We start from the raw sequence: 23,038 nt of genomic DNA on the forward strand, positions 1-23,038 counted from the left end.
AGTCACTATGTCTGAAAAAGCAGAGCAATGAGTCCAGAAACACAAGGACAGCAAAGGCAGACTAGGAGACACAGAAGCAGAACTTTTTGTTGCTGCTAACATGAGCAAGGGTAAAAATTCCCCATGTCCCTGGCTGCCACAGTGGGAATGGAGACCAAGGAGAGAAATGAATGCTTTTGCATGAAGAAGAGATGACTCCTGCAGGATGAAAGTTCACACCACCCAGAACCAGGGCTGGCCCTCAGACATGGTTCTTTTCCTCCCATCTTTTTTCCTCCCACATGGGGTGACATCTGTCTAGGTGACTTCTCACAGCCTCCTGTGCTTTCCCAGTGTTTTGTGGCAGTTCTAGGATCTTGGGGACAATGACTGTGAACCACAGGGTGAGAGCAGCACTTTCTCCCCCAGGCAGCAGCAGTGGTTTCTGGGTTAGCAGTGTCAGTGGGGAGGGGAGAAGGTTCCACACTCTCCAGGACAGCATTGCTTGCACACTGGTGTCTCCTGAGCTGCTCAACAGTGCAGCACTGGCTTGTCCTTCAAGTGCCATGCTCCTGGTTTCATCTCAGTCAGGCACGAGGATCTCAGTGGTTATTTAGGAGCACACATTGCTCAGCTCCACTGCACTGAGCAGACAGAAGGGGTTTTATCATATGATGAACTGTGATGCAGAAAACCCCCCTAAAGCTTCTACTTGCCATCAGACTCTCTCAGATAGCTCAGGGCTGAAGTGGCAGAGGAGTGACTGGAGCTGGTGCCTCACCACAGCTCAGACAGACCCTGGCTCTCAGGGCAGACGTGTGACACTGAGTTATGAGGCACTCCAAAGCTCTCCCAGAGCTCTCTGGCTGCCTGTCCAGCCTGGTCACAGCTTGCTCAGGGACAGTGTGGCAGAGTGTGACAGCTCAGGTGAGGCTGTTTTGGGCAGCCCCTGACCCCAGGAGGGCAGCTGTGCTCTGGGAAGGGCTGGGATGCAGCAGCCACAGCTCCATAGGGAGCACAGGCAGAGGCAGTGGGTGTTCCTAAGGAGGATGAATTCCACTGAGGCATTCTCAACGTGAGCCTGCCCCAATTAGGATGCTAATTTTCTGTCTGAAAGGGCCCTCAGAAATCAATACAGATTCCAGACCATTTCTTCTTGGGCGCTGCTCAGGAGGGCTGGGCTTTCAGCAGGCAGTGTCACACAGCATGTCAGGTAATACATTCATTTATGGGCTTCTTCATGCTGGAAAATTTCCAAGCCATTCTCCAAAATGCATGACAGACATTTCCAGGCACACAATCGCTGCCTTTGCTGGGTATAACATGGTTAACATGACTCAGCAACATCCTCAGGAATAGCAGCATGATTTTCCCTGAAGAAATCCTTTAAGAGCAAACAGCTCATGTTTATGGATTCCAAATGCTTTGAAGTCGCCCAGCAATTCCTGTGTTGGCCACCTCTTCAGTGTTTCCTTGAGAACATGCACCAACACTGGATCTTTGACAGTCATTTCCATGGCCTGACCAGCCTGAAGGAGCATCCAGAAGAGGATTTCATTATTTCATCTGGAGATAGGACCTCAAAATCTGGCGTCAGATCCCGTTGGCATAGTGAGCTGGCACCAAAACCCAACTTTTCTGATTTGACAAGTATGCATCAAACTCCATGGCTGCATGTGACTGTAGGTGGTAGGAGTTATAGATGTGATTTAAATCTCCAGAAGTGGTTTGTTGGCCTCATTAATCTCAAAAACTCAACAGTAATTGAAATTATGGAACTCTGGCATTCCAGACACAGCAGCAAATGTTTCTTTATCATCTGCACATAATCCCATTCAGATGTCATCCAGGTTCTTGGTGTTTCAATCCAAACTGCTAACAAGCCTGAGAATGGTTTTAAAAATGCAACATAAGAATCATCTTGGGATTTTGTGGGGAGGGAGCACAGAACATGTCAGGCTTGACATGGCTCAGTTTAACCAGAGCTCTCTCAGGGAGAAAATGGAGTGAACTGTTGCAGTTCTGTCTCAGGAAATGGCAGTGGATTTGAACAAGAAATGAACTTTGGGTATCAAGCAGTCAAACTCAGCTCAAACCTCCTGGAAGTCATTAACAACACTGTTCTTTGGGTTCCTTCATCGGGAACTCACTGCATGCCTTGAGCTCTTCTAAGCAGAATTCCCATTACTTTTATGAGAATCCTTGCTCCACAAGAAGCTCTGGAGCATCCTGGGTCACTGCTCCATGGTGGGAGTGTCCACTCACAGTAGCCAGGGCTGACCTGGAATTATTTCAGGTTCTGGGAAGAACTTTGTGAGACTCATTGCAGGCTGAGGTAAAGATTCTTTCTGTCTCTATCAGAAGAAATGTTCCATTTGTTTGTTTCATCCCTTCAGGACTGTCTGCAATATCCCTTTTCTAACATCTCAGTGCTGGCAGATGCACTCGAGTTGAGTGCACCTTGCAGAGATGCACTCAGACCTGTGGATCTTTGAAAATGCTGCTGCTCTCTGCTGGCAGACAGAAAGGCAAGGGACAGATCCTGCCAGATGGCTCATGGAGAACCTGAGTGCCTAAAACCCCAGTGATCTTGTGGGTAACAGTTCTCCTCTCAGCCACAATGAAGAGCATGTTCACTTCACTGGAGAGTGCTGGAAAATTAATTTCCTTGTAACAATGCTGCTGCAGGGCCTAAGCCCTTGAGGAGGTGACACTGGTGCTTGCCACCATGAGCTCCACAGAGAAGACAGTCTCTCACACACTGGTTAGGAAATAACAAAGCTCAGAGACACAAAGTTCTTTAATGTCCCAGCTACTGCCCTGATCTTCTTCCTGCCATGAGATCAGATGATATGAATGTGATATGATTCCTTCTGATGCAGGAGCCCTGTGATATAGGTTGATTTATGTGAAATCTTGTGGTGAGTCACAGCTTTTTAATCTCAAATTCTGGGTGAGAAGCTGAGCCCAGGTGCTGCACTTTCAGGGATTTTGCTTCACAGGGAGGTTGTCCTGAGGCTGGTGACCCCTTTTCCTCCAGGAAAAGCCTCACAATCTATGGTGCTCAGGTTCAGAGCAATCCCATCTGGGTCATACAGCATATCTGTGGGTGGGAGCAAAGGTCCAAAGTGTCCCGCAGTGCCCAGAAGTGGCTCTGTCATTGTCACCAACACTGCTGAGGGGTGACAGACTGGCTGGTGGAGAGGCACCAGGGGCAAAAACAACAGAGAAGGTGTATTAGAACAGGAGGTGTGGATGGTACTGATGTCAGTGGTCATCCAGATCACAGTGCCCACCCTCCTGCAGCTTCTCAGAGACCAGGATGGGCCCAGACACAGGACAACAAGTTGGTATTCCACAGAGAGTGACAGGACAGCGAGACAGGCCCCTGCCAGCTCCTGGCCGGCACAGAAGGGAACATGCAAACCCAGCACGATTTTCTCACCTAAAAAAAGCCCAGCAGGCATGAGGAGGACTTGACAGCTGTCATCCTCTGCATTATTCCAGGGAATCCTGGAAAGATTGGCTGAACACATCGTGTCCTGGTGCTCGCATGCTGGGTGGGCTGCTCACACACACCCACCCTCGTGAGTGTGGGAGTGCCACTGAAACCACTCTGCGTTTGCTTTTGCTTTAAAGCCCAAGACTCTCCTTTCCTGGGAGGCCCCACATTGGAATGTCCTTGGCACAGAGGCACATCCCAGCTGAGCTCCTTCCCAGCCCCTTCTCTGCACAGGCAGAGGGGGTTTGTTGAACAAATGCATAAACAGGACGGAGACAGAAAGATGAGAGGAGTCTGATGATTGATGAGAGTACAGATCCTCAGGTACAGGCCATCCAGGTGGAACTCTCTAAGTGAACCAAGTCCTGACTCTTCTGAAGGAGAAATTTTTCATAGAAGCTGAGTTAGGCCAGACAGATCCCTGGGGCAGAGGACACAGGCTGGAGGGGAGTAAGCAGACAGAAAAGATGACAGCAGAGAAGATTGGAAAAGAGAAAAATACCCTGGAGATCTTCTTCCCTGTCACCTGGAATGACTGAGGTGCCCTCAAGAGAAGGAGCTCTCTGCTTTGCAGGAAGGAGGCTGTAAGAGGTTGTGAGTGGAAGTGATGCCAAGTGACTGCCTCATGAATCTCATGTTGAGAGAGGAGCAGTGGGAGATCACTTCACCATCAGCACAGAACACAAAGACTCTGTCTCCTGAATTAATAACCTGAAGCAACTGTTCTGCTTCAGGCCGCCATAGGAAAATCCAAAATTCATACACAGGTTGCATTTTCTGGGTGTTATTATTTCAGATGAAATTCAAAATCAGAGATGCAGGACAGGACACAGAACTATTCAAACACTGCATGTGGGACTTGCCTTTCCCCACATTAGATGCACTAAACAAAAGGTATTCAGTAATACCATGGAATAAGGCAAGAGAGTTCCTTGGTAGATATAAACAGGTCTCCAAAAAAGCAGTAATTGACTATGCCTCCCACAGCAAACTCACCCAGCCTTTGTGTCTCATCAGAAAAAGGATTTACAGGAGAGCAAAACTCACGTCTCATTGAGCTTTTCATCATTTCCTTGCCAGGTAATCCTGCTGGCAAAGCCACTCTTATCCCAGCCCTTTGGAAGGGAAGCCAAAGCACTCCCTGTGGCATCAGCCACACAGTCAAGTGTTCCTCCCTCCTGCTCCTTTCTCCTTCCTTAGGAGAATAAAGGACACCAGCTGGCCCCAGCCCCTCCAGGCTCAGCTCCCAGAGCCCTCCTGTCCCTCTGAGCGTGTCCCCTTGCAATGGACACACAAACCCAGGCGCTCCCACAGGGACATGTGCACCTCCCCAAATCCCTGTTCCTTCCAAAATCACTGCACTGGTGCCTGCAGCACCAGCTTCAGGCCCTGGGCCATAGGTGGGCAACAGGTAGGGGGTGCATATATAGGGCTGAGTACATCACCTGAACCCCCAGGACCATCAACCAAACCCCCAGAGCCCTCCTGCAGGGCTGCACTCAGCTCCTTGTTCCCCTCTCTGTAGGTACCTCCAGGATTACCCTGGCCCAGGAGCAGAACCCAGCATTTGTCCCTGTTAGATGTCATCTGGTTGGTGACACACTCAAATCTACCAAGATCTCTCTCTAAGGACCCTCCATTCTCAAGAGACTCAGGGTCTCCTCCTGATTTAGGATCACCAGAAGCAAACTTCCTTAAGAGTGTCCAGGTCATTGACAAAAACACTCAAGAGAATGTGCCCTAAACCTGAGCACCACCAGCCTGATGTTACCCATGGACTGCAGCTCTTGGAGCCCAGTTTTTTCCCCTGGGGAAGCAGAGCTGGAGCCACACCACAGTGCTGAGCGACAGAGAGTGTTTCAGCACTGCCCTGGTGTGCATAGAGCACCAGTGGGGGTCCACAAGGCTTGACTCAGGGCAAGAAACACCTGGGCAGGTGTGTTGTACACTAATATTTCAAGTGTGGGCTGAATGAATTACAGCTCATTAGTTAGGGCTCTCTGCTGCCTCCGTTTGGGGTCAGGTTTGCATCATCTAATTATTCCAAACTCAAGTCATTCCATCATTCCCTCATCATAGACATTGCTGGTTTGAGAAAATGAGGCAAAATCCCTCCTAAACCCTGCTGTTTCTGCCCTCTCTCACTTGCACTCCTTTTTGGAACAGTGTGCCAGTTGCCTGATACCAAATTGACTAAGAGGAGTGAGATAAGCAGCTGTTTGCTGTTGATAGATGCAATATTGCACACACAGCCACTGTGAGCAATTAAAAGCTTTATTTATTGCTATCTCTGTAGTGTGGTTTAAGAACTCAAAAGGTCAGCTACAGTGGCAACAACGAATAGCACATATTAATTAGATGTAATTATAAAGATTCCCAGACAAAATATGAGCTGGGATCAGCCTGGTCACCAAGAGGCCACTCAAATATTTGATAAAAATGAGACTGCATATCTGGTTTGATAAGCTGGACTGTGGGCTTTATCACACATGTGCTCTGGCAGTGAGGAGAGAAGGTATTAATATAAGTGAAGCCTGTAGCAGTCTCTATGGTTACAGCTAACATTTTCTAATATAAGCCATTGTCTTCAGATGCTTAACTTTCCATGTTTCAACTGCTTAGGCTGAAATTTTCCATCACTGCTCATTGTTTCCAGGTGAATTCTCTAGCAATCAGGTTAGCAAATGTACTGGAGAATTCGAGCAGATTCTCATGCTGAAACAGCAATTGGAAATTGGGCAGGGACTCAATCTTCTCATCTGTTCCCATCCTCTCCAATTTACCCCATGGCTTGGTGACTTTCAAAGACTCAGCAGATCCTGCTGGAGGTTTTGTGCTGCTGGAATTCCCAGAGGTGACATCTCCTGGGGGTGCATCAGTCCCTGCTGGGCACTGCCCCGTGCTCCCAGAGCCCCTGCCCTGAGCACTGCCCTGAGTCCTGCAGAGCTCACAGGGCCCTCAGGGCTGCACCCAGGGGCTGAGGAAACTCCAGCCAGGCATTTTTGCCTCTGCAGCTCCTCAGCTGAGCATGTTATAAACATCTGTGCCCGCCCTGCTGCCATTGTGGCAGTTTCTGGGTCAGTCCTGTGGCACAAACCCTGTGAGAACACCCCGTGTGAGCCCTGCCATCCTGCAGGCCTGTTTCTAATAACAGCCCCCAGCACTAGGCTGTGGCAAGAATTTTAAAACACGGACTGAATTTATTTTCTTTGTGGAAAAGAAGCATCCAAGGCTGTCCAACTCCCAGCAGCACACAGGCAGTCAGGTACCCTGTGCCATCACCTCCCTGCGTGGTGGATTGTGCTCATCTAAACTGTGGAACAGGTGGGGAAATTAATTCTGTGAGCCGTGCCTTGGCTCAGAGGAGCCAAGAGGTTCTCACACGTACCCACAGAGGTTCTGTAGCCAAGCTGAACAAGAACAAGCAACAGCTTGTTCTGTCTGCAGTGTCTTTACCACCCTGCCACTCTTCACATCTTCATTCACTGCTTTTTCTGTTTTTCTCAGTTTGGGCCATGGTTTGCTGAGTTTAAACTCTGTGAATCACAGAATCATTAAGGCTGAAAAAGACCACCAAGATCACCAAGGCCAAGGTTTTACCAAATGCCCCCATGTCCCCAAACCACTTTGGGAAATGCCACCTTCACTTGTTTTCTGAATATTTCCAGGGATGGTGACTCTGCCACTCCCCTGGGCAGACTGTGCTTAATGACTTTCTCAGTAAAGAAATTTCTCCCAATATACAGTGGATGTGATAAACATTTTAAAAAAAAATTACAATTGGCGACCTCAAAAACCACCCAACGTTTTTTAAAAAATTCCTAATATACAGTTACTCCTAGACATTCCTGACTTCCTAAATAATTGTTGCCAACTTTAACCTCTTGCAAGTATTCCCAAGTGCTGACAGGTTGCTGCTCTTTGCCCCCAGGTGTGCTGTGGCTCTCAGTGGTGTCCGAGGTGTTGTACATCATGCTGTTGGTCGTCGGGTTCAGCCTCATGTGCCTCGAGCTCTTTCATTCAAGCAGTGTCATAGATGGGCTCAAGTTAAATGCCTTTGCTGCTGTCTTCACTGTGCTTTCAGGTATGAACCTCCCCTTCCCCTTTTTACCACCACTAAGCAAAATTCCACAACTTTGAGAGAATAAAAAACCGGAGGCTCCAAGACTCTCTTATCCCCATTTCGCTATCGCAATTTTTCACTGTAATTTTTTGTTCCTTTGGCACAAAGACTGCATGATAAATTCTCCTCTTGCCAGGGAGAAGTGAATATCCTCATTCCTGATTTCACAGCAGCAGTGCAGTAATTATCCTTCCCCAGCCTGCACAGCCATTACCACAGCTCCAGCCTCAGCTCCATTTGCAGCATCATCACACTCATTTTCCAGAGGAAAATTAAAAACATGTAAAGCTGAAAAGTCTTTTTTCTGTGTTAATCCTGAAAGTAGGTGAAGGCTGGAAAACCAAAGACAGGAGCTCATCTTGTTAATTAACAAAATTGAGAATGAAAAGGCTTCTAATGCTGGCACTGAGGAGCAGCCCCAGGAGTGGCTGGGACATGCACATCTCTCAGAACTGATCATTTGGGCTGGTTTTGTGCTCAGGCTGTACTTGGGACCCTTCACCATATGAACTTGAGGAATTCACTTCTCTAGAATAACTCCAACCGTGTGCTTAAGTGCCCCTTGACTTCTGTGAAGCTTTTTCTGGCTAAAACCCCCACTTTCCAGGATTTATACAAACAGCCAGGGTGCCCATGTGAGCACTCCTGCGTGGACCTCTCTGGCAGAAAGAATTTCTGCAACAGAAGTGCATTTTACCCTGCTGTATTTCAGGCTGGAAGACATTACAACAGGCAGTATACATTCTGGGTAGGACTTTGTATCTTCAGAGATAGCTGCAAATGGTGAAATAATAACAAAAATGAAAGGTCAGAAGTAGAGCTGAGTGACAAAAAACATCTGATAATAACTGCCAAAGCATATTTTTTCAGCTTTGGATATAGTTTGGAACTGCAAAAAAAAAAAATCAGTTCAATTTTCAAAATCAAACTATGTTGATTTCTTCAGCATTCAATCAATTACTTCCATGATGTTCTTCTCTCCCTTCACCATTAAGTGCAGTTTTAAAGTTTGGTAGGAATGATGAAGTTTTCTTTCCTACACAACTTTCTATTTTTATTTTGGCCTTCCCTCTTTCTAAGTACATTGCCAAGATAGTCCAAATATAAACTTCAAAATTTTACAGGGAAAAATGATAGAGGAATTGAAACAAGGATAAAACCCCAAACCCCAGTACATTGCTAGCTGTTATTTTCAATGGCAAGGATATCAGGGGAAAGAAGAAAACTATATTTATTTAAGCTTAGCATATTTATAATGACATAGCTTAATAGAAATTAGGTAATGAAGAGGACTTTCCATTGGAGCATAACACTCCTCATTAAATTCATGGTTGAGTTCCCTCATAAAAGTGCAATGAGATCTCCACACTTATAGTTCAACAACTAAAGTTTAGGAAAAAATATCCCAACAGTGTGGTCACTTATTGTTGTTTCTATGAGCCACTAAAAAATACCCCACAACATCACAATTTTGATATCCCTCTTAACCTTACACAAACTGAAAAACTTACATATGCCTCTTGTGTAATATTTATAATAAAACATTTTCATTAATGTGATATATTCCACAAATAGCATTTCTATTATAAATATGGGAAAGTGCTTTAAAATACATTGTCTTTTCCAAATTTCCTTCATCTCCAGCTTTCCAAAGCTCCTTAATTTCTCCCATTACTGACACCTCCAAGCAGCTCTGGTCCTGCAGGGCTCATGATTTCCAGCCAGCTATGAATGCTCAGTGTTTCTGCACTGCGAGCCACTCCAGCACTCCACATCACCAGGATTTTCCACCTGCAAACACCTCTTGCCCTGGAGCCTGCAGGGACACAGGCATTGTGCCCTCCCTGCCCAGCCTCAAGCAACCAGCTGGGGGAAAAGATGATGCTGGGCATGGACTTTTTGCTGGTTTGTGGTACAGACAGCTCATTTTAGCTCATTAAATTTACAGCAAAGAGGACCAGAGGGTTTCCCCACGGAGAACCTGGCAAGGCACAGCTAAAATAGACCAAAAGTGCATGAAGCAGCACAACAAAAGATTTGCATTATTCTGCTTTAGTTTGGATGTGGCACAACAGCACCAACAGCCCTGCCAGGTGCAGACCCAGCCCCATCCCGCCCTGGCATTAGGCAGATAAAACAAAGAACCTTTCCAGTGTTTGCTGGTGACCTCCTCCTCCTCACCTGGATCAGTGAGTGTCTCCTCAGCCTCCCACACAGCCACAGGGCTGAAGGTGGCTCAAACCCTGAGCAAGGTTTGTGTGACAGAGCCCAGCAGCTCAGCCCTGCTGAGGCTCGTCCTGCCTGTGTCAAACCTCCTGCTGCCTCTGAGTGACTGTGACAGGTCTCAGGGCAGGCTGTAATGTTTTATTAGGGTTGAAAAATTACTGGCAGGACATATAGAAACAGCATACTCCAAACTTAAGATCAAGGCACAACTGTCAGCTGAAGAAAAATCCACTGATTTAAAAAGTTCAGCAAGCTCCCGGTGCATTCTGGAAATTAAATAGAACCTGGATAAAGCAAGGTGTGCAGCACTTTGCTGTGCTCCCATTAGGCCACCCACCCTGCCCAAATCTCATTTCTCCTGGAGTGAATTGCTCTTTCCACCTCCTATCTTTGCAGTGTGTCACTCCAACACGAGGCAGCTGAGCAAATCAGCCCAGCTCCCTGTAACACCACGTCTTCCCTCAGCCTCTGCACTTGTTTGTATCAAATCTGACATTTGTCTTGCTGAAGGTCCTGCTCAACATGCCCACAACACAAACATTCTCCTGCTTCCCTCCCCCGGAACTGCCCTGAATCATCCACGTGTCTGGGGAGGCTAATGGAGGGGTTTAGGTTCTGAGAGCAAGAAGGAAAGAAGAGCCAAAACTTGGGTGTGGTTGGGGGAGGGAAATCAGGATCTTCCATGTATGGGAAGGGCAACGGTGGAAAAAATTAGATGGTCAGAGAGAACAGTGAATGAATGGTCAAAGTGTAGCACAGAGACCTCACTGCACCCACCATGGCAGAATATTGGCATTTCTAAGTGCCCTAAACTGCCACTGCAGCACAAGAGGCTTTTGCACATCTATAGATCCAAGAATTATTCGGGATGCAGTGGTCCAGCCCCCCCTCCTTAGCCTGAACCGACACTTTCCAGAGCTTGTTGGGGATCATCACCCTGCACTGCCCAGGTGCCATGGCATGAACATCCCAAATTACTGTAGCTAGAAAATTCTCCAAACCTCAGAGCTGGTCCTGGCCACCACTGCTTGAAAGGTGGGGTTTGGTTTTCCTCAAAGGGCTGTTTAAATATAAAGTTCGGGTGGTTTTTTTCTGTTTAAACTGCAGGACCACAGTGGCCAGCTAAAGGCAGAGCCACTCAGGCCACCCTGTGATTCACTGCAGCCTTGTTCTTTAACTTCACTGGGACTGCAAGTCTGATCCTCACCCAGTGCAGTTCTCTCAGTGAGCTCTAGCAGTGTCCCAAAAGCATCACCAGCCCTGCACCACCAAAAGTATCCCAATGGGCTCCTCTCGCCACACATCATCAGCACCAAGCTCACTTCACTTCCTGGTGCAGCTTCCAAGTGTTTTATGCGTGTTCAAATTCATAAATCTTAGCAACTGCTGGGACAGAATATGGTTGTGTGGTGTGAGCACACTGAGCCTGCACTGCCTGCAGAAGCCTCTCCTCCTCCTCCTCTCACCTGGGGCCTGTCTGTGATGGGCTGTGAGATCTCTGTGGGTGGCACACCCCTGGTTTGCAGCAGCAGGGTTGGTGGGGATGCTCCTTGTGCAACATTTTCTTCAACGATTTTCTTTCTTAAACTCCTCTCTTAATTGAGAATTCAGAATGATGTAAAATAATGAGCTCTCAGTCACATCTTTCCTCTGCCCATGCAGCTCCCTCCTCCACAGTAGAACAGGAGGCATAAAAGTACAACAAAGACTTTTTTGGAGCTCTCAAAGCACTTCCAGCAGTAGCTCCCTCAAGAATGATTAAAAAAAAATGTTGGCACGAAAATTCCTGTTCTAATCCCTGCTTCCCAGGTCTCTTGGGGATGGTGGCACACATGATGTACACTCAAGTTTTCCAAGTGACAGTCAGCCTTGGGCCAGAGGACTGGCGACCACACTCCTGGGACTACGGATGGTCCTTCTGGTAAGTGTCACCCCACGTTTGTCTCTTTTCTCTCTGGAGCTGTTCCATCAGCCTGTTGGGATGCTGCACACATCACCTCCAATCCCAGGAACACCCTGTGGATTTCCAGCTGCCAAGCCTGCAGCAGCACGAGCCCCCAGGGCCGAGCAGTTTGGAGGTGTGGGGACAGGTCTGTGCAGCAGCAGCTGTGCTATCAGCAGGTACTGAGCATTTGTAAATAAACAGCACCCACAATTACCAACACAGATTGAGCACTCTCATTAAAGTTCAATTTAGGAACATAATTGCCATGGCATTTCTGAGACTTTGAGCTTTTTTTTTTTCTCCCCCCTTGTTTTTAATTAATGTCTCAGTTGAACCTTACGGTGCAGCTTTGAGCACAACTGCAGGGGAAGGTGCAGTGCTCCTGGCACGATGAGACCTCCCTGTGGATCATGGGGAGAAGGCTTGGGAACATGGACATGGCTTTTTTTTTTTTCCACCTTTCCCATTTATCTTCTAAAATCACATAAAACTAATTTTGCCCAGACACAGCAACTGTGTTATATTGCTTGCACGTTTATAAGAAGCTTACCAAGAGCAGGAGGCTGTGGAGAATAAAAATACCTGCAAACAACATCCCCAGTCCTCCAGAGGCATCAGCCTCTTTGGATGGATAGGGAAAATACTTTCTTCTTGTAATTTCTAAATATAGCACATTATTTTCTTTCCATCTCAAAACAAATACAACAATCTTTGCTAACACAAACAAGTAAATACTTCTTATGCACAGCGCTGCAGGGAATTATTAGTCTTTCCTTCTCACCTCTTTCCACTGTGTTTCATAGGAGGAGTTACTACCATTTTAGCAACATGTTACAAAATACAAATCACATTATATTTAAAATACAGCTTATTTGGTGTCTCAATAATGAATATTTATTGCATGTGATAATGGACTTATAAATACATTGCATTCACATATTTATAATATTTATATTAATATTTATAACAACTCTGTCACAATAATTGTATAATTTTCAATATATTTAAATAATAAGGCATATTTGTCTTCAGTAATCTATTTTGTAATTTACTGCAATACTCAGACTTCAAAATGTTGTTAAATGTCTTGCATGATAAACACTCATTAGATTATTCTCCTTCATCTTGTGCAAGCCAAGAGCCCCCATGGCTCAGAGTGGGCACCAGGGTCCCTCAGGGCATCCTGAGCTCTCCCTGGGCCCACTCATCCCACCCACACTCCCTGCTGGGAGCTGTGTCCCACAGAGATGGAGCTGGTGTCCCATGGGGGATGGGGCTGGGAGCTGTGTCCCACAGAGATGGAGTTGGTGTCCCATGGGAGAAGGGGCTGGGAACCAGTGTCCCATGGGAGATAGGGCTGGGAGCTATGTCCCATAGAGATGGGGAGATGGTGTCCCATGGGAGATGGGAGCTGGTATCCCATGAGGGATGAAGCTGGTGTTCCATGAGAGATGGGTTTAGGAGATGTGTCCCATGGTGGATAGAGCTGGGAGTCATGTCCCATGGGAGATGGGGTTGGGAGCTAGTGTTCCATGGAAGATGGGGTTGGGAGCTGTGTCCCATGGGAGATGGGGTTGGGAGCTGGTATTCCATGACAGATGGAGCTGGGAGCCGTGTTCCATGGGGGATAAAGTCCAGACCCCAGCCCTGTCCCACACCAGCCTCCCCCTCAGCTCCTCCTGGGCAGCCACAACCAGGGAAGGCCCAGTGGGCTTTGGTTCAAGGATCAGGGCTGCCCCTGGATTGGGTCTCACTGTGGAGGACTCTCAGATACTCACAGTCTGGGAGCAACATCCCCTCTGCCCGAATTCCTGGGGTGAGAGCTCAGCTTCACTCCACACAGCCACCCTGGGAGCTGAGCTCTTTCCAGCCACTGCAGCCACAAAGCTCCTTCTTGCATTTAGCAATCTCCCTCCCTCCCTTCCCTGGTGCTTCCAAGGCAGCCCATTTATCCATGCAGGATGTGGGGCATGGTGCAAACACGGGCTCAGCTGGGCCAGGGCTGAGCAGCAGCAGCATTTTCAGCCTGCAGTGGTGCTCAGCAGCCTGGGGACAGCCATGGGGTCCCTCATGCCATGCTACTGATGGGTAGCACACCTGGAAAAGGAAGGGCTGGAGGTCAAAAAAAGCAAAATCAAGGTTTCTGCCTTCCAGGTAACACTGAGCCAGCCCTGTTGTACAGACCAGAGAACCTCCCCTGGCACCACCCAGACTCAAACACCTTCTTTAAGAAGGATTAATTACAAATGCCCACCCAGCCTGGTGGAAAACCACACACGCAGGAATTATTTTCTGCTGCACCTGGGCTCTGGTGATGTCCTGGAACATGAGCTTTGAGAAGCCCTGAGCCAGCAGTTGTCACCACCACCCTCAATTCCAGCCTGCTGGGAATGCCACTGCAGCCCCCAGCCACAGAGCAGAGCCCAGAGAACTGAAACAGCCCTGGCAAGTGGGGCCAGGGAAACTGTCCCTAAGGTCCAGAGCCAAAGGGTCTTGGGGATCCACACTGCCATCCCTTTCCCAAGGGCCAGTGGGAAAACCAAGTTTTCTGTGGCGCTACTTCCCCTCTATCAAAAGGGAATGATAAAAACACCCCTCCCCAAAATGAGGAAGGGCTGCTTATGGTCTGCTCAGGTGTCTCAGGGTGGTGTTTGTTGTCCTACCCCATTCCCAAGCCATTGGCAAAGCCTGGACGTTGTTCTGGGCTCTGGCACAAGTCAGGAGTGGCTCAGGGCATTCTCCAAGCTGGGGATTTCATTGCCCCTGAGAATCAGGAGATGTTTGAGTTCAGACTCTCTAAAGCAAATAAATATAAAAAGCCTGAGCTGTTTGAGCCATGGGAGAACCTGAGAGCCCAGCCCTGAGCTCAGCTGCAGGAGGATCTGTGGGTGCAGTCCCAGCACATCTGGGGCACAGCTGGCATGGAGTATTAACAACATTGCTGTTAAAGAGGCCTTCACCTAAGGCAGGTGTAACTCCTAAGGCAGGACAACCACTCTACAATTCAAAATAAATAGCATTTAACCAAGGTGCATAAAAACTAAAGTACATCTATCCTAATTGCCTAATTACTGTGATTTCCCAAATGCCAGGCACTGAGAGTCTTCATTCTGTCTTTCCTTCTCTGAACCTTTCAGCACTTCTGATTTCATCAGAAACCATCAGAAACATCCAAGAGAAATTCTCCCCAGGCACCTCCCAGGCACAGTGTGCTTTTGGCTGCCTTCTTCCTGGATGCTGCTTGGGAGCCCAGCTGGAAATGTTTGCAGCTGCTGGAGCTCTTCCCCACACCCCTCGTGGGAGGCAGATTCAGGCAGGCCAGGAAGATGCTGTGCCTGGCCACTCACACCTAGCACAGGCTCCCTTCCTGCTTCCCCCCCCAGCCATGGGAAACTTCAGGGAACTTTGTCACCCCAGGGTCACTACATTTCCTTCTCATCTGATTGCATCTGGCAAACAGGTCCAAAATTGACAGGGAAAGAGCTGCCTCCACACATCTCATTGCCTCAGGAGTCCCTGCAGGACTTGTTATAAGCTGAATTTTGAAATCATTGAAATGAGCCATTTCTGTTTACTTGAGCCATTTTTTTCCCCAGATTTTTCAATCCATGAATATGTGCTCTTTTTCAAGTTTTGTCTAATTTGAAATGAGAAACTGCTTCCTTGTCTGCAGGTCCTTTGCAGAATGGGAAAATAGCTCATGCTGAGAGCTGTGTTGACAATGCGTATTTATAAGATAATGCTGCTGGGGCTGGATACTTTCTGCTCTGCATAATTCACATCAATTTGTTATAGAACAAGTGCAAAAAGGAGCAGGTAAAGTGTGTCACCATCACAGGTGATGGAGTTAATCCAGCTTGCTTAGGCAGCCACTGTGAACTATGTGTAGCCAGAGTCGATGGGCTGAGTGTGAAGCCAAGGGGAGCTGAAAGGCAGAGAAGCTCTGCAGACAAAAGGAGGAATTCGGGGCCTGGTTTTGCAGCCTCATTTCATGCTCAAAAAGCATTTCAATTCCTTGGGGCCATGAGCCCTTCACCAGCCCCATCTGAACTTGAGGTCAGGGAGAACAAGAGAGGCTGGGGGGAAGCCCTGTCACAGGGAGGGAACAGAGCAGCTCCCAGCTGACCCTGCTTGCCAGCAGACCCAGGACAGCACTTGCTGCTGGTCCAGCTTGGCCCTGGGCCAGTCTCTTATTTTCTTCCCTTCTCCCTCTGCCTCCCTGTGCTCCTGGTTGGTACTCGCAGGTGTCCTGGCCGTGGCTGGCCAAGGCTGGCTGGCACTGCCTTCACTCTGGGGGAGTCAGCCAGGAAACCCCCAGGCTGGTGACTCCACAGAATGGAAGTGTTGTCTTCTGTTCTGGTCAGGCTTTCAGAGACCAGGCACAAGGGAGGGAGGCCAGAGGTGTCCATGAACCAGGAAAGAAGGAAATACAGTAATCTGATGGAGGCATGAAAAGCAGATTAGAAACCATCCCTGCGGTGGCACTGTGCAGCCAGTGCCCCAGGGATGGGAAAACTGCTCCAAAAGGCTCTCTGACATTGCTGCCTCCAGGAGTGTGTGGGGTTTAGCACTTGTCTGCAAGGCTCTGAGGCATTTCAGAGGAGATCAGGAGGTGTCTGGCCATGGTGGCACTAAGTGTTCACCTTAGCACAGGGTTCTCCATGGCTTGAAGGCTGTGCCCAGCCCCCAGCCCATCCTCCTGCCTGCCTGAGCCTGAGCCACAGGTCTCAGGAGGTAGGATGAGCTCAGATGAGATGGGTTTGTCACCTCCAGCTTCCCTGCCTGCTCCCACCTGTGTGTGTGTGTCAGAAACATGGCATGAGCTGCTGTGTAACCCAGCTCTGTCTGCTGGTTTCTCTCTCCACAGTCTGGCGTGGGGCTCCTTCACCTGCTGCATGGCGGCCTCCGTCACCACGCTCAACTCTTACACTAAGACTGTCATTGAGTTCAGACACAAGCGCAAAATCTTTGAGCAGGGCTTTCGAGAAGAGCAGAACTTCCTAGACCAGGAAGCCATCAAGTACTTCAGAGAAAGGTCAGTGCAGCCAGTCACTCCATCAGGGGATGTTTCCATGGACTCTGCTCTGGTTTCAGAAAACCCAGGCTCTCACCCACTTCAGCACTCGTGGGTGAGACTCTGAGGCACCTGGAAAAGGTGTGTGTGAAAGGCAAACTCAAAAGGTGCTCCTTGGTTTGGTTTTTCACAAATTTTGTGCTGCCACAGTGCCCACCCATTCTCCTGTACTCATTAAAATCTTTACAGTATGCGCCCAATTCACAAAAAGCTGTGCTGCCGATGTCAGCTGATTTTCCCTCTCTAGAAAGGTAAAATTGTGGGGGTGTACCGAATGTGACATCCATCCTTCCTCAGCACGTGCAAAAGGCACCTCCCAATAATCCCAACAGCTGTGAGGCATTTTCCAGCCACCACCAGGCCACTTTGGAGCTGCCATCTCCCACGTGTGGTCCCATGCCCACAACCCATCCCTGGCTCTTTGCACGACCCATCCTCTGGAGCAAATCCCCACAAACCCAGCAAAACACTCCCCCAGTGCCACCCACCCAGTGCCACCCACCCTGCCTCCAGGGTCTGAGGGGGGCTGGAGTCCTGTCCCAAGGCCCAGAGATGCTCTGTCACCCTGCCCAGCAGCTGGCCCTGTGGCTGCTCCAGCAACCTCCTGCCCTCATTCTTTGGAGACAAAGTTCAGGCTTTGTTTTTGTGAAGGACACACACAGGGCTCACACAGCAGGGATGGGCTCCACAGGGGGATGGATCCTCTCAGGATGAAGAGCTGAGAAGTACAGAAAATCCTCACCAAAATCTATGGCCTGAAGTGATACAAAGACATTTTGGGGGCAGGAAATACAAGCAGGTTGCATTGCTGTTTGTCAGAGCAGAGGGGCAGTTTCTCCATGGTGGAAGAGAGTGGTTGGCAAGCTCTGAGGGGACAGAAGGTTTGGAATGATCAGCATTTCAGCAGCAGAGTGAGCAGCTCTCCTGAGAGGGCAGAACTAGAGAGCTTCCATGATTATTGCTTTCCCTTGGTTATCTCATTCATTATTCTGTTGTTGCAGTTATCCCTGTGCTAATATCCAAGTTTTCACTCTACCTTTCAGACAGTCTGGAAGGAAAAGAGAAATGAGGCAAACAACCATGATTTTCCTAATTTTGCATTTGAACATGACAGTGAATTCTAAAAAATTCTCTGTGGGAGAAAAGAAAGCCCAGACACAGTGAAGAGGAAGGGGTCAGTGTGTGCCTCAGGGTAAATCAGCACTAAGGGAGGGAAGCCAGACAAATTTTTGAAGTGAGAATTGCAGATAGGAGCTCAGGAGAATTATAAAGAACAGTATCTTGAGTTAGATTGGAAAATGCTAAGGAAACTTGTTGAAGTACCACTACTGGAAGAGTAAATAGCAGAATATATTAATGGCCCAGAGGACAGGGACCTCTCTCTCTCTCACATGGGCATTGTGGGTTTGGTTTGGTCTCCTCCTGCCCTCACAAGATGACACAATTCCACCCCCAACAATTCCCTCCTCAGTCACCTCCTCCCAGCCCTTCCACACACACTTGGCACACTCAGCTCAAGCATGTGGTGTTCCCTAACTTCATGATTATGACTTTCTTTTTTTATATCACATTATTTTAATTGTTGTATCTGAATACATAATAGGAAGCCCAGAGACAGTGTTACCATGGGATCATTCTAGAGATTCAAAGCTGTGCAGCAATATACTAATTTATTTTTTTTTAATTTTTAAAGTGATCATATTCATGCTCAGCTTCAGTGCTGTGCCCTGGGGATGCTCTGACTGCAGGGGTCCAGGGGCTGTCCATTAACAACACCCTGTTGCTGCACGCTGTGGGTGCCCTCAGTCCCACACAACTTCCCTGAGCTCCCATCTGCCTTTGCACAAATAGAAAATAAAATAAATCCTCTTTCCTTCCTGTGCACATACCCAGGGATACTTCACATTCCCTCCTACTCCTCCACCTCCATGTTCCTTTTCATACCTCATGAATAAAACCCTCCAGCCTTTCTTCCTTCCAGTTACTTTGCAGATATCTTCACCCTTTTTGCCTGCTCCTTTGCCTCAGTGCAGAGCCAGCACCCCCTGGAGCACACATCCAGCCTCTGGGCTGGACAACAGGCACTTTCCTGTGTGCCTCTGAAAATTCAACTTCATCATTATTCCAGCAGTTCCATTCAGCACCTGGGACCCAGGCAAGGAAAGTGTCAGCCCCGTTTTGTATGATAAAACTTTTTTTGTGGGAATATTATCCTACAGGCCTCTGCTCCCAGGGAAGAAATTTGCTTTGTGAAAAGTACTGACAGTAAAATGCTGCTAATCTCACACGTGTTTTCTCAACTCTCTCATTGTATTGTGCTTCATTTTAATTGCATGCAACTGCACAGAACAGCAGAAGATCTGCTGGAAATGTGGATGTAAGAGCTGAAATGGTCCCTTGGGAGCTGCCAGCTGTGCTGCTGTCCCAGGAGGAGCAGGGGATGAGCCTCATCACCCCACGGTTTGCTGTCTGATCCCTTCCCCTTGCACAGCAGCCTGGCCCTGCTGCTCCTTGACCTCATCCTCCCCATCCCAGGGCAGCCTCTGCTCTGAGAACGTGGGGAAGGCCTTTAGCACCCCGGGAATGTCTGTGTGCACCCCAAATTCTGCCCCACAGCCTGCTCTGACCCCAGCTCAGCCAGCACAGGGAGCTGCCCAGCCCTCAGTCAGTCACGAGGAGCACATCCAAATTCTCTGTCCCCTTACCCTGAGCATCTCACTGCTCCTGCCACTGGGAAAACATTGAAGCAGCTGCTGAAAAATCAAAGATTCAAGTGTGACATCACTTATGTCCTACCCAGGTCTGGGATACTTTGAAAAGTCCAGACAAAACAGACTCTGTTTCACACTATAAAATTGAAAGATAGCAGAGCTCTTCAGCTATAACAGGTACAATAGCCCTCAGGGTAACTCTGAGAAAACCAGGTCAATTATACAGAATTGGAGGTATTATTCATGCTCTAAGTGTTCTATAAAATTATCAGAATTAACTGCAAAGTCAGCTTTCAGTCTTTGTCCTTCGAGTGTTTTTCCTATCTTTTTTTGTGTTTTCCTTTGAAATGAATATGTGTCTGTAACTTTTGCTCATCTTTTTCATGTTTTTAGTTCATTGGGTGTCAGTTCATAACAAGTATCTCTCTTCATCCCTCCCAGTTTCTCTTCCTGCTCTGTTTCACATGAACACTCTTGCCCATGTGGTCATGAGCACAGTCCCTCATCTGAGGTTTAGCCCAGCCAGCAGAGGAGGAGCCCTCGCTGCCCTCCTGCTTCCTTCCTTCCTGCTCTGAGGATCCCTTTAGGAATTAGTTCTTACATGTTACCTGTTTATCTAATAAAATACTGTTTGCTGGGTTAATTTGCAAGAAGAAAAAATTAGTTCAGTGATCTTGAGATTAATTCTTGCAGGTATCTGGGATTTTACTAGATGTCACTTTAAAATGCAACCCAGCCTTTACAGTTGGCAGTGTCATCCTAGCAGAAAAAGGCCACTATACAGGTAACTACTGGAAAAATCCAACTCTGTATATTTCAAATAACCAACAGGAAATTATTGATACAGAAAGAAACCGTGGTTTATCTTAAATATGTCCAATTTTTTCAATTAGTTATTTTCAATTAATTAATCAATAATCATTCTCTAAATCTTACCGCCTGTGCTTTATGGAATATTAAGCCAAAGATAAACCAAAGGGACAGGGATTCTTTGTTCTGTCCCATAAAGTCTGATAATCTCTGTGACAACAGCTGCAGGGATGGTGACAGACTTTCTGCTCTTCCCCTGCCCAGCTGTTTAGGAGCTGCTGTTTGAGCAGCTTTAGCTCTCCCCTGCTGTTTTGGCAGCTTTTTCCCTATGGCTGTGTAATAATTAAGATGCATTCACAAGAATTCTGCTCGTTTAGACCAAGCAGCTCCACCAACACCATCCCCACATCCATCCAGGCAGGGGCCAGCACATCCAGCTCACCCAGACTCGATGTCTTTCCCAAGTTTGTTCTCAATTTCTTGCCTTCCTTTTTATCAAACATTAAAAAACCCCTTTCAGGCACCCTCCCCACTACACCTTTCCCTTCTCCCAGGATTCTGGTGGATTTTGCTTTCAGGTAAAGAATGAAAACTTTCCTCTGCTCCTTGCTCTGCTGGAGCTGCTGGTGGGGCAGAGGGAGCCCCAGGCAAGCTGCAGGGACAAGGACAGGAGCAGCTCCAGGGAGGACAAGGGAATGTCCTGGGGTTGAGGTACATGAGGACAGAAGCCTGAGGTGAGGGATATGGGGCCTGAAAGGGTGGAAATCAAATCCAAGTGAGATCCTCCTGGAGAGCTCATCCCTGCCTCAGGCAAGGAATGAAAAGTCTGTGATGTGAGGGAACTGGAATTACCCATGGGCCTCTTTAGTGGGAACAAGAGCAGCTTTTGGATGTGCATCCAGGCTGGTCAGGGGTGCAGAGTCCCACTGGAGCTGAGCCCACTGCAGAGAGGGGTCAGGGGATTTTCCCACCCTGGGACCCCAGAGATCAGCACAGCCCTGGTTCAGTCTGGGATCCAGCCTCATGCTCCCTGTGAAGCCAATCTCACTCACCAGAGGCTGTTAAACCAGCATATTTAGCAAGTAAATCTGGAAGATTCAGCCTCCCCCAGCTCACCCATCCGTAGCACAGCATTTGCAGCTGTCCATCAACACCCATTCAGCCTCTGCAGCTGATTTCACAACATTTTTCTTGCTGACTGGGCCCTTACTCTGATCTGCAACACCAACCTAAGCAGGCAGATGCTACTGGTGAAATTCTGGAGTGAGCTGAGTTCAAACTGCCATTGATAGCAGTGCAGACAAAATGTCTCTGCAGGGACAGAAAATGTAGTTTTAAGTGCTAGGAGCAGTTTGAAACAGACAGCAGGACCAAAGCTATTGCAGAGCTAATAAATCAGGACTATTCCCAACACTGTGAGAACCAGAACTTTTCAAATCATCATTCACATGCCATTTTTTCCCTTTTTGCACATTTCTGTAATGTGTCATACTCACAGCTTGCTTCCTGTAAGTCCGTTGTGCTCGTGTCAGATGTGCAGATCATACCACTGCCTTCCAAAGACATGCCAACCTTTTGCTCTGATTTCCAGCTTGGTCACCAGGTACCTGAACAGGGTTTCAGTTACTGACCTGATGTTCCTCCCGTTGGCAGAGTCAGTAGCTCTTCACACAGACATCAGTTTTTCCAATCCTCCTATTCCCCTTTCATCAGTGCACAGGGATGAGTGCAGCCTCCTGCCTTGGATTTGTTCTGTACTTTATTCTGCAACACAGGAAGCTTTATCCACAGAGCTGCTCCTTCTGGAAATCACATGGACTGGCACTAAAATGGTGCAGCAGCATCAGCAGCATCCCCACTTCCAACACACACACACTGTCCAATGCTGCTGGGCCCCCGTGCTTAGATCGACCCTGGAGAGGGGAAGAGTGGAGAGATGCAGCCCTGAGCCCCTCATTTCAATTCCCCATGGCCTCTTTATGTGAGTTTTCCCCAAGAGGGGCAAAGCCAGGGGAACCAAGTCCTTCCTGAGCCCATCACCATCTGCGTGGTGGGCCTGGCTGTAGATGGAGGAGCCCAGGTACGTTGGACTCTTATTGGTTTTGACCCTTCCATTTGTGTACATTTGGGAGCAGCCTTTCTTTCTGTTCAAGGTGCTACTTCTATATTCTCTTTTCCAGGACTGAGGAGGAGAGGGCTGAGGCTGGGGACCTGAGGTTACAGTGCCTCCATAGCTGCTCCCCAAATAGTAAGTGACATGAATGTGCCTGGTACACAATGGCTTGTACTGTCCCCACGCTGGCTCCCGGGGCCCAGAACCAGGTGTGGAGTAGGAAGCTTTGGGAATAGAGGTTTGTTGCTTTCCCACACAGCCTTGCCCAAGAAATAACCAACCAGCATAAGAACAGTACAGAACTCTCCAGCATTCCCTTTAGGATGTGCACATATCCTATAATTTTGTGTTATCTCAAGAAGCTGTGACTTCATAGTAGTTTAAAAATATGCTCTAATTTACACCTGTATAACTTTCATTATCACTACCTTTTTTCACCTATCTTTATCACCAATTCATGATGATGCATGCTATTGAATATAAAAATGATTGAAAGCAGCTTTGGTAGACAATAACGTTAGTATAATTAATGCCATTTCTTGCACTTTCTCTGGA

The 23,038-nt window shown here is 47.9% G+C and overlaps 1 protein-coding gene across 5 annotated transcripts in view; it reads left to right on the top strand.

Annotated features, from left to right (window-relative positions):
- GSG1L (GSG1 like) overlaps positions 1 to 23,038 on the top strand; it is a 55,650-nt gene that overhangs the window by 24,780 nt on the left and 7,832 nt on the right. For 3 of the 5 annotated variants that reach the window (XR_005630238.1, XM_039732577.1, XM_039732576.1), the window contains exons 3-6: positions 7,413 to 7,565; positions 11,640 to 11,751; positions 16,643 to 16,810; positions 22,551 to 22,618. Coding sequence is in view for 4 of the 5 variants with exons in the window: in XM_039732577.1 (XP_039588511.1) it covers positions 7,413 to 7,565; positions 11,640 to 11,751; positions 16,643 to 16,810; positions 22,551 to 22,618 (501 nt within the window). In the remaining variant the exon portion in view is untranslated. The remainder of the gene's footprint in view (positions 1 to 7,412; positions 7,566 to 11,639; positions 11,752 to 16,642; positions 16,811 to 22,550; positions 22,619 to 23,038) is intronic. The other 2 variants (XM_039732573.1, XM_039732575.1) reach the window with 1 other exon arrangement.

The sequence above is a fragment of the Passer montanus genome, unplaced genomic scaffold (genome assembly GCF_014805655.1).
Source record: "Passer montanus isolate IOZ18808 unplaced genomic scaffold, ASM1480565v1 scaffold8, whole genome shotgun sequence".
NCBI lineage: Eukaryota > Metazoa > Chordata > Aves > Passeriformes > Passeridae > Passer > Passer montanus.